The sequence below is a fragment of the Schistocerca cancellata genome, chromosome 11, assembly GCF_023864275.1.
Source record: "Schistocerca cancellata isolate TAMUIC-IGC-003103 chromosome 11, iqSchCanc2.1, whole genome shotgun sequence".
NCBI classification, from domain to species: Eukaryota; Metazoa; Arthropoda; class Insecta; order Orthoptera; family Acrididae; genus Schistocerca; species Schistocerca cancellata.
Genome location: NC_064636.1, coordinates 94921141 through 94938324, shown reverse-complemented (window position 1 = coordinate 94938324; position 17184 = coordinate 94921141). Strand labels below are relative to the sequence as shown.

General features: G+C 38.9%; 1 protein-coding gene across 2 annotated transcripts in view; it reads left to right on the top strand.

The window, feature by feature from the left end:
* The window catches only part of LOC126108887 (poly [ADP-ribose] polymerase tankyrase-1-like), a 62891-nt gene that overhangs the window by 19640 nt on the left and 26067 nt on the right, over positions 1–17184 (top strand). For both annotated transcript variants that reach the window (XM_049914248.1, XM_049914249.1), the window contains one exon: positions 3732–3881. In XM_049914248.1, the coding sequence (XP_049770205.1) occupies positions 3732–3881 (150 nt within the window). The remainder of the gene's footprint in view (positions 1–3731; positions 3882–17184) is intronic.

Sequence of the window (17184 nt, the reverse complement as noted above, 5' to 3'; positions counted from 1 at the left end):
CTGGTGGCACTGGTGGCGTGATTTGCAGTGGCTGTTAACATGGCGGCGATGCAGTCATGGCAGTACTGTTGGCCTCGCCCTGTTATAGATCTTCTGAATTATATTTTTGCAGGGCCAAAAACAATGCCATTATACATGGTATCACCAAATGCAGAATAAAAGGTGCATAAATAACGCTCTTGGCTCCTCTGCCTCAAAACTGCAAGAATATGAGCCACAATGTTCCGCTACTGCTAGCGAGATATTAACCACAGCACTGCTCAAGCCAGACTCCTTAGCCGTCGCAAGGGACGAGTTGCCGCTTGCGTGAACGACACCTTTTCCATTCTGCCAGGCTACTTCTGTAGCTGCAGGGATTCCCCACATTTTTTACATTCGACCCTGCGTTCCCTAACTATGGACCAAGTCATTTACAGTGCATTACATAATAATCATTCCAGTAGTTATTTACATTAACAAGCTTAATTTAAACTTTGTTCCAAAAGTTCACATAACTGAAATATGTATACGTTATCAAAGAATTTCCATGACAGATAAAAGACTCTACATATGACAGATACAGCACATCTACACGATCATTGGTTCAGTAATGAAATAAAATTTCTGGTATAGGAAAGGTTGATGGTGAGCTTCTAATTGTCGGACTATGTTGTTTAACTGAAGTCAACAGAAGCTAAGAGGGTCTTTTCATAGTTGTTTAGTGTTCGGCTGATCAGTGACTCGAACACAGGGCTTAATCATATGAAGCTAGAGCCATTTTAACAGACCACCAAACTTACAGTCCAGTGCCATTGTTTTGTTGTTAATGGAGGATGCCCCTCACTGGATGAGCATTCCCTTTTCCTGGAGGTTAATTACAGCCTTTACAAAACATTCTTTTCCTTGTTTACCAATAATCAACTTTCACTAGTGGCCTTACCTACCAAATGTGTACTTTCGACTTGATTTTGTAATCAATGAAATAAAATCACATATTGTAGCCTATGGAAATTTTTGCAGGAAATGTTTCTCCCACCTGAGCAGCTGTGATCTTCTAAGAGTTTAGGTTGCACCAACACTAGATCATAGAACAAAACTCGGTGACAAGTATCAATCAAACTTCCAGAACGTTCTCCTGGTACCTTTGTTGTATTAATAACTGCAGTAGTGTGGTATTGCGTGAAAGAAAGTTAATTATTTTCTAGTTCTTTATTTTTGTGCTAGGGGCATATAATTTTACTAAGAGAAGAGATGCATTTGATTTATAAGGAAGTCAATCATAGGCAGTCGCTGTTCTGAGAATGGGTCCATTGTTATTCTCGAAGTGGATTCCTTTTGTTATAATTTCTGAAGAAATTTATTTTTTACTTTGAGGTGGTACTAAGCAGCTTTGTTTATCCAATATAATGTTTTGTGAAGAGGTCATTCATTATTGTAGTTTCTTCTGTTACTATTAACGCCACCGGTCATTGCAAAGACGAGACTTGTCTTCAGTAAACGTAGCTTACGTAGCACAGATAATCCCTCCAGATAAATTCCAGGTGGTAAAAGGAGGCCTAAAAAAAGTATCGTGCAATTGCGTAAGAAAGTCCATAATTTTTTCTATGTAGCGTACTACATTGATGCATATTGCCTAAGAGGGCCACCCATAATTTTACTGAAACAAGTAGATTCATGCATAAGATCATAGAGATTTTGTTTTACATGTTCTCATACAGGTTGCAATAATTTTAGTTATCAGCCATAATTTTTTATTGGAAGTTATAAATTATTCTTGGAGTGACTTACTGAATGTTGTACTCTTGATGGTCATGAAGATTGTTGTTTAAGCCTAGAAAATGGTGCACAAAGTATTTTGTGCGTGTATGTGGTAAGTGCGCTGAACAAATCAAATCAAAAAATAATTTTCTCATTTTGAGTTGGTTTGTCTTGATGTGGTGGTTTACCAGTATGGCCGAATTGGTTACTGGCAAATGTCATGAAATGTGACCAGTTAACCATCATGCAACACTTGAATTCAATAGCAAATATTGCGGAAGAAAGAAAGAAGTAATTTAGTGTTAAATGTCCTATCGACTGCAAGACCATAAGAGACGAAGCAGAATCTACAGCACTCAAATGTGGGAAAGGAAATAGATAGTGGCATTTCAAGGGAAAGGTCACAGCATTTGCATTGATCGGTTTAAGAAAAAAAAGGAAAATGTAAACCAGGATGGTTGGGTGGACATTTGAGCCATTGGGCCTTAACTTGATAAAATGAAAATGTTTGTTTGGTCCTTAGAAAAAAATGTACAATCAGAGGCTAATGAGTTCTCAGAATGTAACAGTATGCATCTGGTGTGACAAAGGTCTTTTGTGCTAAGAAATTGTTCCCAGGGATATGTCCATAGTAGTTAGCATCCGTTGTATTCGTGGTTGTCTGCAAATAATTTCATTGTGTCATTTGAAATAGTAATATGTGCTCATCAAACCAAAGGAGAAAAGTAATATTGATTTTTATCGCCTCTACGTGTCTTTTCAACAATGATGGGTGGTGTTGATTTCAACTGTCACACAAAACTTTTCAAGCCATCATTTCAAGTTAAGACATGTCACTCGTAGCAACTGGCAAAAAGGAATTCGATAATAAACATTTTCTTGTGTGCAGTCAACAACGATGATGCATGCAGGCATGCAGCATGCAGGCTTAGATTCCCACCCCACACAGAACTTTCCGTCAAGTTATTTCCGTTTCAGACATGTGCACATCTCGCTACAGCTAAACTAAGCAGATGTTTAATGTGTATTTGTGGTTAGAAAACAATGATAGGTGCTGGATTCAAATCCCAGTAAAGGTACAAAATACTTTCTCAACATTTCAGATTCTCATCTTGCATATATTTGGATATGTAATGTATTATTGCCCTTGGTTAACAATCCTATTGTTTGCTGGGTTTGAATAATCTAACACAAAACTTTATGCTATGTCATTTCAACATTTGCACACACATGCTTACATGTGGCCAAAATGATATTTAAGATCTTTCATACTTACTTAAGAGACAATAGTTGCTTAATTGGAATCCTGGATGCTAGTGTAATACAAATGTCTTAGTCATGTAATTTCAAGTTGAAATTTAAGTTTCTGGAATGTCATTTATTGCAATAAACTTGAGTTTACAAGTGTTGAAGACTGTCACCTGATTATACCAGGTTTCGTGATATTTACATTATCGTGACATTAGTCTGATTGTGGACTCAGTATTACAGATCAATTTTTTCAAGTAGTGTCTCGTAGTAACTATATTGTAGAGTGAAATGCCCATAGCGAAAAGAGATGGGAGGGACTGTAAGACTAACATTATGTGGGTGCATACAATTTAGGTGGAGTGGAATTCAGGCCGTTGGTATAGATCTGATTGTGATAATACCTGAGCTGACCTCTCCAGTAATTCTGTAATTGAGTTTTTGCAAAAGTTGGGCATTGTATGTACCTTCTGGCTGCACTTTGTTTTGAACTACCTGTTGTATCGTGTTCGGCGACTGCCGTGGGAAGCTCGGGTGGTGCAGGTGATAGTTACTAGCTTACTGGTCACTCATTTGTATTAACGGGCCCCATATGTGCCACATGTGCCCCATATGTGGCACATGTCGTCCATATAGTTGCCAGTGTGTGGATGGTCCCTCAGCAGTGCTGGCCATAGGGAGGCACCCCCACATCCCCACGAGGAAACGCCAGCCAGCTCACACCCTGCCTCTCTCTGTATGTGCAGCGCACCAGTCGTTACGGAGCTGAGTACCACAACCAGAACCACCACCACCTCCGCCGCTGCCGCCCCCTCTGCCAGCGCACCTTGCCAGACACCTGCTGCTGCGCGGCCCACGACTCCTCCACCTGATGAGGCCACTGTCTCTCAAATGCGGTGAGTTCCCTCAACACACACACACACACACACACCATTATATGGTAGATCAGACATAAATACTGAAAAGCATCAGAACAATCATTCATGGGTGGTATCCTCAGGACTAGATCATAGTATCATGGGAGAGAGGTTAATTAAGAAGAGGTTGGTAGAGAAAATAGCTATTGTCAACAGTTCAGTGACTTATTCTCATCAAGATCAGCGAACCAATGCCAACAATAATTCATGCAATGTCATCCACAGAAAATTTAGTGGCAGGTGGAGTATGAGTGCACTGAATGTGTAACACTATGTCAAATGAGATAATTGTTATGTTACTCTAGATGTATAGGAATGGTCTAGCAGAGGTCACACATAGACACACATTTATGAGACCATTTTTGGTTCATTCTCAGGAATGAGACAGGAAAAACAACCCAATAATTTGCTATATAATTTCTGTTAGTAACAAAAAATACCTTCTGCAAGCACCAACCAGAAGCAATCGTCAGCAGAGCCTTAGCTTGTCAGGGTGTGGTCCACCTTGGTTGCCCCACTGCTGTAACAGCCAGTCCCAGTAACCACAGACATGCCAAACAGAAACTCTGCCTCCTGTTCACAATGTCCGTCTGTGTGAGCAACAGATTTGCAGTGCCATGAGCACCCAGAATTCATGGTCATTTGTGGTATGCATTCCTCTCTGTCTTTCCCTTCAGTTTTTAACCTCAATAACTACCTCTAGTGCCACAGTAGTTATTCCCTGATGCCTTCAAATATAACTTACAACGCTGACCCTCGTACTTGACAGTTTTCCAAATATCACACTATCCTCACCTGTTCTGCAGAGACGTTCCACAGTTCTTCTGTTCTGAGTTCACCTAGTTTAAACATCCTTCTATAGCACCAAATTTAGAATGCTCCGATTCCCCTCTTGTTTTTTTTCCATAATCCACGATTAATTTTTATGCAGTACTGTGCTCCAAACATACATTAAGGGACATCCAATACAAATTAAGACCTATCCTTGGTATTAGTAACTTTGTTTTACAAGGAATCTCCTGCTTTCCCATGCAACATTACTCCTTATAACAACCACGCTCTGTCCCTCAGTGTAAATTAGCTTGATGTGTAATAGTCACTACAAGCAGTCTACTGCGTGGTCCTTAATTCCGATGTGAACATTGCCACCGATGTTATTTCTGCTGCTCCGCAATACTTTCCTCTTTCTTCCATGCATTAATCCTGATTCAGTGTTCATTCAACCATTTATTACATTCATCAACTCTGGTGATTCATTCGGACTTCCAGTGAACACAGAAATATCACCAGTGAATTTTATTACACAAAATCGTTTTCACCTTCAGTTTTAATTAAATTCCTGGAAGTTTCTTCAATTCCACCAATGATTCTTTAGTGTTCATCTGAACATTTGTGGAGACTACCTGCATCCTTATCTTTAATCATCTTTGAGTAACAGTACCAATTCTTGTTGATTATTGCTCATATTCTATGTCATCTGCTGTACCATATGCGTACCTTTTAGAAAAACAATTCACTGTTTCATTCTGTCAAATGTCACATAAAGATCTACAAATCCAATAAATATCTCGATTTTTCTCACACATTCCTGCCACTGTAAAGTTCAAGGTCGAGTTGACCTCCCTGGATCCATTACTCCAAATTTAGCATCCTCAAAGAGATCATCAACTTTTTCTTCCATTCTTCTGGATGTTGTTATTTTTGTCAGTAAGTTGGATTCATGAGCTGTTTGGCTCATTGTGCATAAGCTATCACACTTACCAGCAGTTGGTCACTTCTGTAGTGTTTGGATGTCTTTTTCTGGCTGTCTGTTGTTATGAATTGTCTCTCGTCGATTATATAGACGAACGTGAAAATTCGTTTGATCGCCATTCATTATCACATTATCTAGAGCCTCATAGAAGTTAAAATTCACATTCCATTCCTGTGTACGTCAGTATCCTATTTATTTACACACTGAATTCTTGTAACAACTGTCTTAAAATTTACTTCGCTCATTGTCATAACTAAATTGTGATCTGACTGTACATCTGCTCCTGGGTACACCTTAAAATCCAATACCTGATTCTATAATGTGTGTCTGGTTGTGATGTACTCCAGCTGGAAATGTCTTTACCAGCTAAAGCTCTGCCTCCCTCCTTAAAAGCTGAAAATGCCAAGATACCGAAGCAGCCATACACATGTCACAGAACACAGGGCACAGCCTTGCAGCAAGTCAGCCATCCACATGTGGTGGAATGGTGCAGGAGGGCTCCTCCGAAGGGAGTGCTTGTAATGGTAACACCGACCACCATAAATGGCAGTCAGTGATTACATTAAACCTCTATGAGGAATTTTTGAGAAAGTTGTGATTACGAGATAACCTAATGGGAACAGTATAATCAATCTGTTTGACTGGGATTCATTTCCAAAACACTCCAGCAGAGTATAACCAGCACTAAACAGGTGGGTGAGGAACAGATGTTCTCCAGCACAAAAGCAAGTTTAATATTACGTATAAATGTCAGTTGCCAGCCTAATTAGGAATTTTTGTCAAACAATGTAATGAAGCTCAAGGCAGTGCTAAGGCTAACCTAACTTTCCTTAACACCTACTAAACTCTTTCTTGACATCTGTTCGCACTACAACACAATAACCTAACCTTGCAGATAAATGTAGTACTAACTTGGAAGTCAAGATGATCTACCTTGAATGAACTAGATGCAGCAGTTAATACAACCAGTCACCAACACACATGATACTAATAGCATTACTAAACAGGGCAGAGCATTAAATGATTCTGATTTAAATCGGGGTTTATTATGATCATACTCTGTAACATCATTGCTTAGTAGAGTTTCTCTATGCCATTACATGAACCAGCTTGCATTAAAATAGCTAACACAGTAAATATTTCTTTGTTGAGCTCAGTTTGAAGCAATTAAACAGAAAGCAAATCTTAACTACACTGGCTCTGGAGGGACCTTTGCTTTGCTTCATTAACCAACTAGCCTAGCACATGAGGGCTATTAAACTTTAGTGGTTTGATGAACCATGCTCATTAACAAAACTACACAAGTGTGTATGGGAAATGGTGAGTATTCTCATGAATATTTATTCATTAAGTGAAGCACAACAAACTATAACACCTCAAATAACAAATGTGCTTTGAAAAGCAGTCTTTTATTCTTCTCAAAATATAGTTGGCTGGGCAAATGCCAACACCATTAAATTAAAGTTCAAACACCTTCTCATGGAATGAACAGTTATGAAACTTTGTAATTCTGATCAAAGTGCATAAATGCAACAATTAATAATCTTTTTGACTTCTAATAAGTATTATTATTCTTTTAACTAACAACTTTACTATTTTTGGACAGCTTTTAAGTAAGGCAAAGTATTTAAGAAAATTAATGCAGATCGGTTTAAAAATGCACTGGAAGTGGTGTATTTCTCAAATTATTAAACTGAACTTGAAACACAATAACTCCACACATTAGAAAGCAATCACAACTATTTTTATGGCTGCTTAATAGTCTTTTCATAATAAATTAGCCCACTCGGAATTAAATTCACTAGGATAGGATTCTCAAGGTTTGTGATTTGGGATAATCACAAGTGTAATATAGAGCGTTTAGCAGCACCACGATTGTTATTAAAATCAACCAAATTTCACAAATACCTGGTTCATTTACAGAGTGCCAAATATAAACAATTTGGTGGAAGGCTGGTGGCACTGGTGGCTGTTAACATGGCAGTGAGGCAGTCATGGCAGTACTGTTGGCCTTGCCCTGTTATGGATCTTCTGAATTATATTTTCGCAGGGCCGAAAAAAATGCCATGATAATGGTATCACCAAATGCAGCATCAGAGGTCCATATATAACACTCTTAAGTTCCTCTGCCTCAATACTCCAAGAATATGAACTACAATGTTCCGCTGCTTCTAGTGAGATGTTAACCACAGCACTGGTCAGGTCCGATTCCTTACCCGTTGCAAAGGACACATTTCAGCTTGCGCTAACCACTCCTTTTCCATTCCGCCAGGCTACTTCCGTAGCTGTAGGGCTTCCCCGCATCTTTTACATTCAACCCTGCGTTCCCTAACTATGGACCAAATCATTTACAGTACATTATATAACAATCATTCCAGTAGTTACTTACATTCATAAGCATAAATATAACATTGTTCAAAAAGTTCACATAACTGAAATATGTATACATTGTCAAAGAATTTCCATGAAAGGTAAAACAGTCTACATATGACAGATACAGCACTCTACATAAGCAACTCTACAAATAAATATCAATACAAAGTAGGTCAAAAATGGATGTTACATATGCCCCATGGTTCACTGAAGATTCCTGCTAGGCAAACATCAATAACACCTTAATGGTACCAAGCAGTCTAAAATAATAATCACTTCATCCAGAGTTGAGCATGAAAAGAATGCAACTGAGTTCAGGCTCGTTTACTACCTATTTTGTCACGTGGCTCATCTGTAAAGGGGGTTGGTAGTAAACGGTTGCATTATCGCCCCTATTATTGAGCCTGATATTGGCTGGCTTTTGAAGAGCAGTGAATTGAACTATACACGTTCAGATTGAAACTTATTTATTCAAAAGAAACACTTTAACGTTGTGGCCATGCATTTTTAAGTTCACAAATAATAATCGGTGCAATTCGTACACTGTTTGTCTCACACCCACACACTTTCACTTTGTTCCATCGCATACCCTGGCGTCCATGCTTGCACTCGTGGCACTTTGCCGCTCCCAACTCGCCACCACAACGGCCAACCACAAAAGAACTCGATTTTCCCGCTCACATCCACAGTCCTGAGTCGGGTCACGTGACACCACAGTAGTCAAAATAATTGCTAATGGCCACAATTCGTTTACAGTATTTTATAATATTTAAATACTTAAATCTAAATACATTATATAATTTTACAAATTATCACCACACTTATATAATTCGTTGCAATTAAAAGAAAACCAAAACACTATCCAACGGAACTACAACGTCCATCAAAACACAAACAAATATTTTCCGGTCTATTTTTGCCCAGCATATTATCTCTGCTGCTGTGCTTTAAATTTTAGATTACTTGAAAGAGTGCCATATTATCCCCTGTTACCTTACATACTTGAAAGAGTTCCATATTATCCCCTGTTACCTTACACACCCCCACTTCATGGAGACATTACCTTAGTAACGGCAACATGAAGTAGCGCCAAATGGAGTGAACCCATATTACTTTATGTATTAAACATTTTAATTTTAACTATAATGGCACCAAAACATGTAGAACAGTGTTATAGTGGTGAGTTAATCAGTGTAAGTACTGTCATCAGTAAAAATACATACATAATCCAACAATGTATCCAACTCAAATATACAATTAGATAGTCTCCTATTGAGTCTGATTGGGCAGGCAAAATAAATGCCCATGTTAGTCCATATGTAGGTTGCACACTCACTGCACATTAACACTTGCACTTTTTATACAGTTGTTTCTGTAAGTTGAACGAAGTTGTTGTAACCAGATCCTTGTGTTCACAGGTTTTTGCATTGGAATACAGTCTTTCAAAACTTGTCAGCCAGCAGCACTGTGCTTCCTCTCGTTAGCCAAGCCATCCTATCAAAATTTAACCAAATCCTCATGAATCTTGCCTAGACATGTAGACCCACATTTCCCAGGAATCAGGCTATCCAAATCCTCCCCAGAACATCCTGTTTTCACTGATCAGTTCTTATTGAGATTTGTACAAATGACGAACATGCACAAAAATCAAACACAAACATGGCATAGTTAAATATATTCTATTTCACCCTTCAAATGTTCCCAGATCAGGAGCTCCGACACTTCTACCCCCCCACACCAAGAGAATTTATTCCCAGATGCAGATTCTTATTATTTTTTTTTTTTTTAAGCATCCATACAGCTATATCACTGTACATAAATACACTCAATTTTTTTTAAAATGAATTCCTATATAAATTTTCACATAATATTTGGCAATATCTTGAAACCCATTCTTTTATGACATTTCTATGGCTATCTAGATTCAATCAAAAATGGCAAACAAACTCACCACGGTCATAAACTTTTACAAGCATCCACTTAGCCATTAGTGTTCTTTCCCTTACTTCCCTCATGAACATCTTATAATAAGCAAGTTAATTATTCCCCATATGCCTCTACAATTTGTATATTTAGTGACTGCCCTACATGACTGTCCCAGCAACAATCCTACCCCCACGCACCAGTATCAACTCCAGGTGCCACAGATACATTAGAAATTTTAATAAAATCTCAACTTTTTTTTTTTAACAAACTATTTGCAGATTTCCTCCCTCCTATATTCTCCACACATTTATACAGAAATAGATTATATGTACAGTAGGTTTCAGTTCCCGTATGACTTTCAACAAGGCTTCTATCACACCCACACCAGTTGTGCAAATCCATTGGACAACAGATTCCCTTATTGCAAATACATACAGTATAATGAAGTTTGTTGACCACCAACAATGGCATCGCAATATACACAGTAACACAAATAATACTCCAATTATAAATACACGTATACATAGCCCCCAATAATTTTTTTTTTTTTTTAACTCGACAATAGTGTACATGGGAATCTCACTTCCTTAACCTTTATTCTTTAACCACATATTTTTTCAGCTCCGTTACATTTCTCAGTCCAAATGGCTTTTTGGACACTGGATATACCAACCTATATGCATTAGGGTGTGGACAACCCGTTATCTTAAAGGGTCCGTGGTATAATTCAAATAACTTTTTGATTTCGCCATCAATGTCACTGGATTTTTTCTTGTTCCTCACCAGCACCTTATCTCCCTCCTTGAACTTTGTTGTCTTATACCTTTCTCCATGCCTCCTCTGTCTCTCATGTCCTTTCTTTAACATTTGCTGTCTGGCCACCTGCATCTTCTCTTGACTTGTCAAGTCTTGAGATGGAGGAAAATCTATGTGTTCTGCTATTAGATTGTCAGGCTTGATATCTTTCATGAGCTCATAGGGTGAGAATCCTGTTGCACAACTCTTCACTGTGTTCATAAGATCCTCAAACACAGTTATATATTCTGCCCAAGTACTATGCTTTTTACTGCAATATGTCCTACATAGCCTACCCAGCTCCCTCATATACCTCTCAGCAGGGTTTCCCGCAGGGTGATACACTGAAATCCTTATATGCTTCATCCCAGATCTTTGCATAAACTTCCCCCACACACTAGATACAAATTGTGCTCCATTATCAGACAGAACATTCTCTGGTTTTATAACATTCACAAAGTAATCTTTCTCTAGCTTGTTAATTATATTCTGGCTAGTGGCCTTTTTCAGTGGATACAGCCTTACACACTTTGAGAATACATCAACAGCTAAAAGAACATACTTTACACCCCCTCGACCTGTTGGCAGCCTCCCAAATAAATCAATAGCCAGCAGTTCACCATTTCTTTTAGGAACAATATTCTGCATCTCTCCTTGTACTGCAATAGTATTATACTTCACTTTTTGACATTTGTCACAAGAAGCCAACTGTCTCTTTACTCTCCTGGCCATGTTGTTAAAACTAACATAGTCTTGCAGTATTTCCAAACATTTTTGAGCCCCATAATGCCCATGGCTAAGGTGGATGTAATTTATTAATTTTTCCACATGCTCATCTGGAAAACATACCTTCCACTCCTCTTTGTCCAAATTTCTTCGTCTAAATAAAATACCTTTATAAATTCTATAATATTTAGCTATTTTTTCATGTTCTTTACTTCCAAAGTTTGTTTTGATAAACTTCAAGGTTTGGTCCCCATTCTGAAGTCTCCTCATGTCCTTACAGATGGATCTGATTTCCTTCTCTCCACCCACTCCTTTCATATACAATATCTGTAGTTCTTTCTCGTCTCCATTCGCTTCATGTTCTTCTCCAATGAAAGGTAATCTTGATAAGGCATCAGCCACATTGTTGTCTGTGCCCTTAATATATCTTATCTCATAGTTAAACTGCTGCAAAAACATGGCCCATCTCATGAGTCTATTATTTAACAGCTTACATTCTTGAAAATAGCTCAGAGCCTTATGGTCTGTGTAAACAATCACTTTCCTACCTTCCACATATATCCTGAACTTCTGAAATCCAAAAACTATGGCTAAAAGTTCCTTCTCTGAGATACCATACATCAATTCATGTTTGGATATCATTCTGCTTGCAAAAGTGATTGCCCTGTGCTCGGTCTTCCCATCTACTACCCTCTCCTGAAATAGCACTGCCCCTATCTGAGCTGTCTGCCCCAATACAGAAAGGCAAAGACAAATCTGGATAGAACAAAATTTTGCTGTTTTTTAAGCTATTCTTGATGGCTTTAAATTCCCGGTCACAGTCAGATGTCCAGCACCAGGTTACACTTTTCTTTAATAGTCTACATAAGTTGGGTGAATTCAGGCTATAATCACATGTACTTCCTATAGAATGAACATAGTCCTATAAATGATTTCAATTGTTTCCTGTTCGTTGGCACCTTGCAGTCAACAATAGCCTTGATTTTCTCTTTATTGGGTAGAATGCCATCAGGAGTTAACTGATGACCGAGAAATAGTAATGTTGCTTGAAAAAATTCACACTTACTTAACTTAAGGATCATCCCCCCTTTAGATATAGCCTTGAATACATCCTCCAACAGCTGACAGTGCTCTTGCCAATTGCTACTCATAATCAAAATGTCATCTACGTACACGGTCAATTTTCTCATTAGTTCATCACCCAACACATGACTTAAAGCCCTTACAAAAACTGCTACAGATATTGATAAACCAAATGGCACAACTGTAAACATATAAGTCCTGCCCTCAAATAAGAAAGCAGTGTACTTTCTGCTCTCTTCAGCCAATTGCTCCTGCCAGAACCCTGAAGTCAAATCAACACTTGACAGAATTTTAACATTATAAAATTTTTGCAACAGCTCATCCATGTTCTCTGGCTGATCATTTTCTTTGACTATTATTTTATTTAGCTTTCTTGCATCCAGAACTATTCTTATAGAACCATCCCTCTTTTTCACCACTACTATTGGATTACAATACTCACTCCTCCCCATTTCCAGTATGCCCCACTTCAACATCATCTGTATCCTTGCCCTTACAGCCTCTCTATTAGCTATTGCTATGGGATAAGGTTTGGCCCTTATCACTTCATGTGGCAATACCCTCAAAACATAACTTAAATCTACGACTTTTCCAGGTCTGTCAGAGAACACATGCTTATGCTTACACAACAAACCTGTAAGCTGCACCTTTTGTTCCTCATTTAAATGTCCCATTTCATTCACTTTGTCATGTATCTGCTGTTCAGTGCAGATCTCATCACCTACCTCTTCTATCCTTTGTAAATGAGTAATAGTCTCACCTCCTTTTAATTCCCCTTTAAATTTTATTCTTCGTCTATTTCCACCAGCATCAAATTCTACCATTCTGTCCTTTACAAAAATGCTACAGTCATACTTGTACAAGAAGTCCATACCCAAAATTACATTCAATGCCAAACCCTTCACCACAAAGCAACTAATATCAAAACAATACTCATTACTATTAAATTCCAGTAATACTTCCCTGCTGATGGGCTTGCTACATATCCCAGTTGCTGTCTTCATTTTGACTCCTGTAACTGGTAATTCTATTAATCCTAAACCTTTAATTTGCTGCCAGAAAGATTCAGAGATTGCAGATAAACTTGAGCCAGAGTCTAATAATGCTATATCTGCAACTCCTCCCACACTGATATCAATTATTGGCTGTATCACCTCTATTTCTACTCTGCTCAGCCCTGATTCCTGTAATAAATCTCTCTCTATTTCACTCCTGCTTTCCTCTTGCATAATGCAAATATCTTCAGGTCTTTCTCCAAAACATACATCAGTATCCCCTTCAAACAGATCCTTAATAGCAAACTCAACATTCTCTTCTTCACTTAATTCTTCCAATTTTCTGGCAATTTTAAATTTTTTTTACCCCATTCTTCAGGCATCAAAGCTTTATGTAATTTTGCATAGGACACCCAATCACTCAAATCATAATCAGCCTCCTCCTTTCCTAACCATCCACAATTAACATCTTTGAGGCTTGCATCATCAGTTAAGAAAACATAGGTTTCAATTTTATCTTCTGGGCAACCTACAGCAACATTCTCCATATCATTACACATTTCCATATCCACACTGAAGTCATTATCACTACCACAGTTAACACCTGCACCCACAAGCACAGTAACCTTATCAGTAGGTGATTTACCAGCATTTTCCACATTGTTAAATACACCACTCATATTAGCCTTTACATCACACTGAATAACCCTCGCCTCACCTTTTCCACAATTCTCCATACTATTTCCAATAGACATCTCTACCCATTCATCACACCCATTATTACTGTGAACATTGCCCCTTAATTCCATATCCACTTCTGTTCCCCCTTTTGATGAAACTACCTCTGTCTCTGATCTTTCAATGAATTTTGCTGCACACAAACCAATATTGTCCTCCTCTGCTTGTAATTTCTCTTCCCTTTTAAACATGTCATCAATGTAAAACTCCCACTGTTCATTGCTGATATTAGCCTTGTTCCCTTTTTTCCTCTTATACCTTTTATCTGTATTTCTATAATTGTTAAAACCCCTCCATAGATTTTCATTTCCTAAGACAGCATCCATATGACATATCCCAATTTCCCTATTTTCCTTGCTGACTTTATTACTCGTCCCATCATGTCCTTGTCTGGCCCTGTTCACATAATTACCAGCCCCCCTGCAGACCTTAAGTGAGGCATCAATTAGTTTTTTGATTGCCTACCCTGTCCATTTGCATCTGGCATTCCTACTCTCATACCTTCTCTATCACTCCTCATCTGATCAAAATTGTCTCTTCTCCCTCCAAAATTTCTGTTATACCTTTGTGGCTTGCTTCTCCAATCTCTATCCTGATTATTCTGATCACTTCTATCTTCTCTCCACCTGTTATGGTTATTACTGTATTCATAATTAATACTGTTTCCCCTTTCATGATACCTTCCACTCTCCCTATGTTCCATGTATTTAGGTCTGTAACACAATGCCCTGTCCATATTATCCACAAAATTAAGAAATTCTTCCACTGAATTTGTTGCACTGTGAATCAAATCCCATTGCAAATGCTCTGGTAATCTTCTCTTTAGTGTAGATATTTCTGTTAATACGCCCAGTGGCCTATCCAGATGATTTAATTTATTCAGTTCTCTAACACAGAACTCTCTCATACTTTCCTTTCCACTCTTGTAACTGGATCCATTCAAAAAATCGTTTTGCAATTTTAATTGTTTTGCTCGGCCCCAGTATTTGTTCAAGAACAGGTTTTCGAAGGTTTTAAAATCACAAAATTTATCATCATTTTGGTTTGCCCATGTTTGAGCTCCCCCTTCCAACTGCCTCTTAACATATTTAATTTTTGCCTGCTCACTCATCCCTGTCACAAAGTTATCCTTACACGCAGCTAGAAAGTCAACTGCATGGTATTTATTCTCCCCATTAAAAGGTTTTGACTGAAATCCATGCCCCAGAGGATATCCCAACAATAAATTTCCATTCCCTGCTGCCACAGTATTAACTGTTTCCCTCAAGACATTTATTTCCCCTTCTAATTCCTTCTTATTGTCAGTAATTCCCTTATGGCAATCCAGCACTCCTATCTTAATGGATTCAATGTCTGCCTCTGTTTGTCTTTGAAATAATGTGCATTTCTGTTCCTGTACCTGAATCTGCCCCACAAGATTACTTTGCACAGTGTCGACCTTGGCTACTAGGCCTCTTTCAACCTCATCAACTCAATAATTCCCTCAACAATTTTAACTGTGTTTTCAACTTTATTTGTAATTTGAGTGAATTTGAGATCTAGCTGGTCAAATTTTTCACTCACTGTCTTTATTTTATCACTAAGCCTTAATTCCATATCCCCTATTTTCGAATCCATTTCTCCAACTATTGCAGTTTTTATATTCCCTATTTTCGAGTCTATTTCTCCTAATTTACTAGTAAGTTTCACAAAAAATGTGCTGAGGTCACTTCCTGGTATCCAGCCTATTTCTTTTGGCATGCTAGGGCTACTACAGGTACTCCTAACATCCACTGATTCGCCTTCACTTTGAGATTCACGCGTCTCATCGGCCATGGCTAATGAAAAGGACACAATTTTGCAATGTAGCTGCTGGCTGTACTTATCTTTTAAATCCTCGTGTGACACGACGTCTGCAGTGAGCTCCGCAGCACAGCTATGCAATGAATCTTAATCGGCGGCGTGGACACACAGCAAACTCAATCAGGAGCGAGAACACGTTGCGTAGGCCCCTGGCAGCATGTAGTCGTGTTGGTCGGTGGCACGGACGACGGCGTAGATCGTCGGCAGCACGTGGATACAGCTTCGACTGCTTTACCCGTAGCAACACATGGACGTGGCACGGACGACGGTTTCTTCTCGCGGCAGCACGTATCGCGGCACGGACGACTGTTTTACCCGCGGCAAACACGTGGTCGACTCATCAGACTGTGTAACTGGCTGCTTCACAATCGTGGTGGCCTTATATCGGCGTAACCATGGGGCAGCGCGTATCTTGTCCAGCACAAACACTCCGGTACTGCTAATGCACCGATTTAGCTCAGAGCCCCCACACTGACTGTTCAAAAGCCTAACATCAGACGGACATTCGATTCCGAAATACTATGGAATATGGAAGAAAGTCCTATCCCGGACGAGCCCCCAATTGCAACTGAACTCAGGCTCGTTTACTACCTATTTTGTCACGTGGCTCATCTGTAAAGGGGGTTGGTAGTAAACGGTTGCATTATCGCCCCTATTATTGAGTCTGATATTGGCTGGCTTTTGAAGAGCAGTGAATTGAACTATACACGTTCAGATTGAAACTTATTTATTCAAAAGAAACACTTTAACGTTGTGGCCATGCATTTTTAAATTCACAAATAATAATCGGTGCAATTCGTACACTGTTTGTCTCACACCCACACACTTTCACTTTGTTCCATCGCATACCCTGGCGTCCATGCTTGCACTCGCGGCACTTTGCCGCTCACAACTCGCCACCACAACGGCCAACCACAAAAGACCTCGATTTTCCCGCTCAAATCCACAGTCCTGAGTCGGGTCACGTGACACCACAGTAGTCAAAATAATTGCTAAACATGGCCACAATTCGTTTACAGTATTTTATAATATTTAAATACTTAAATCTAAA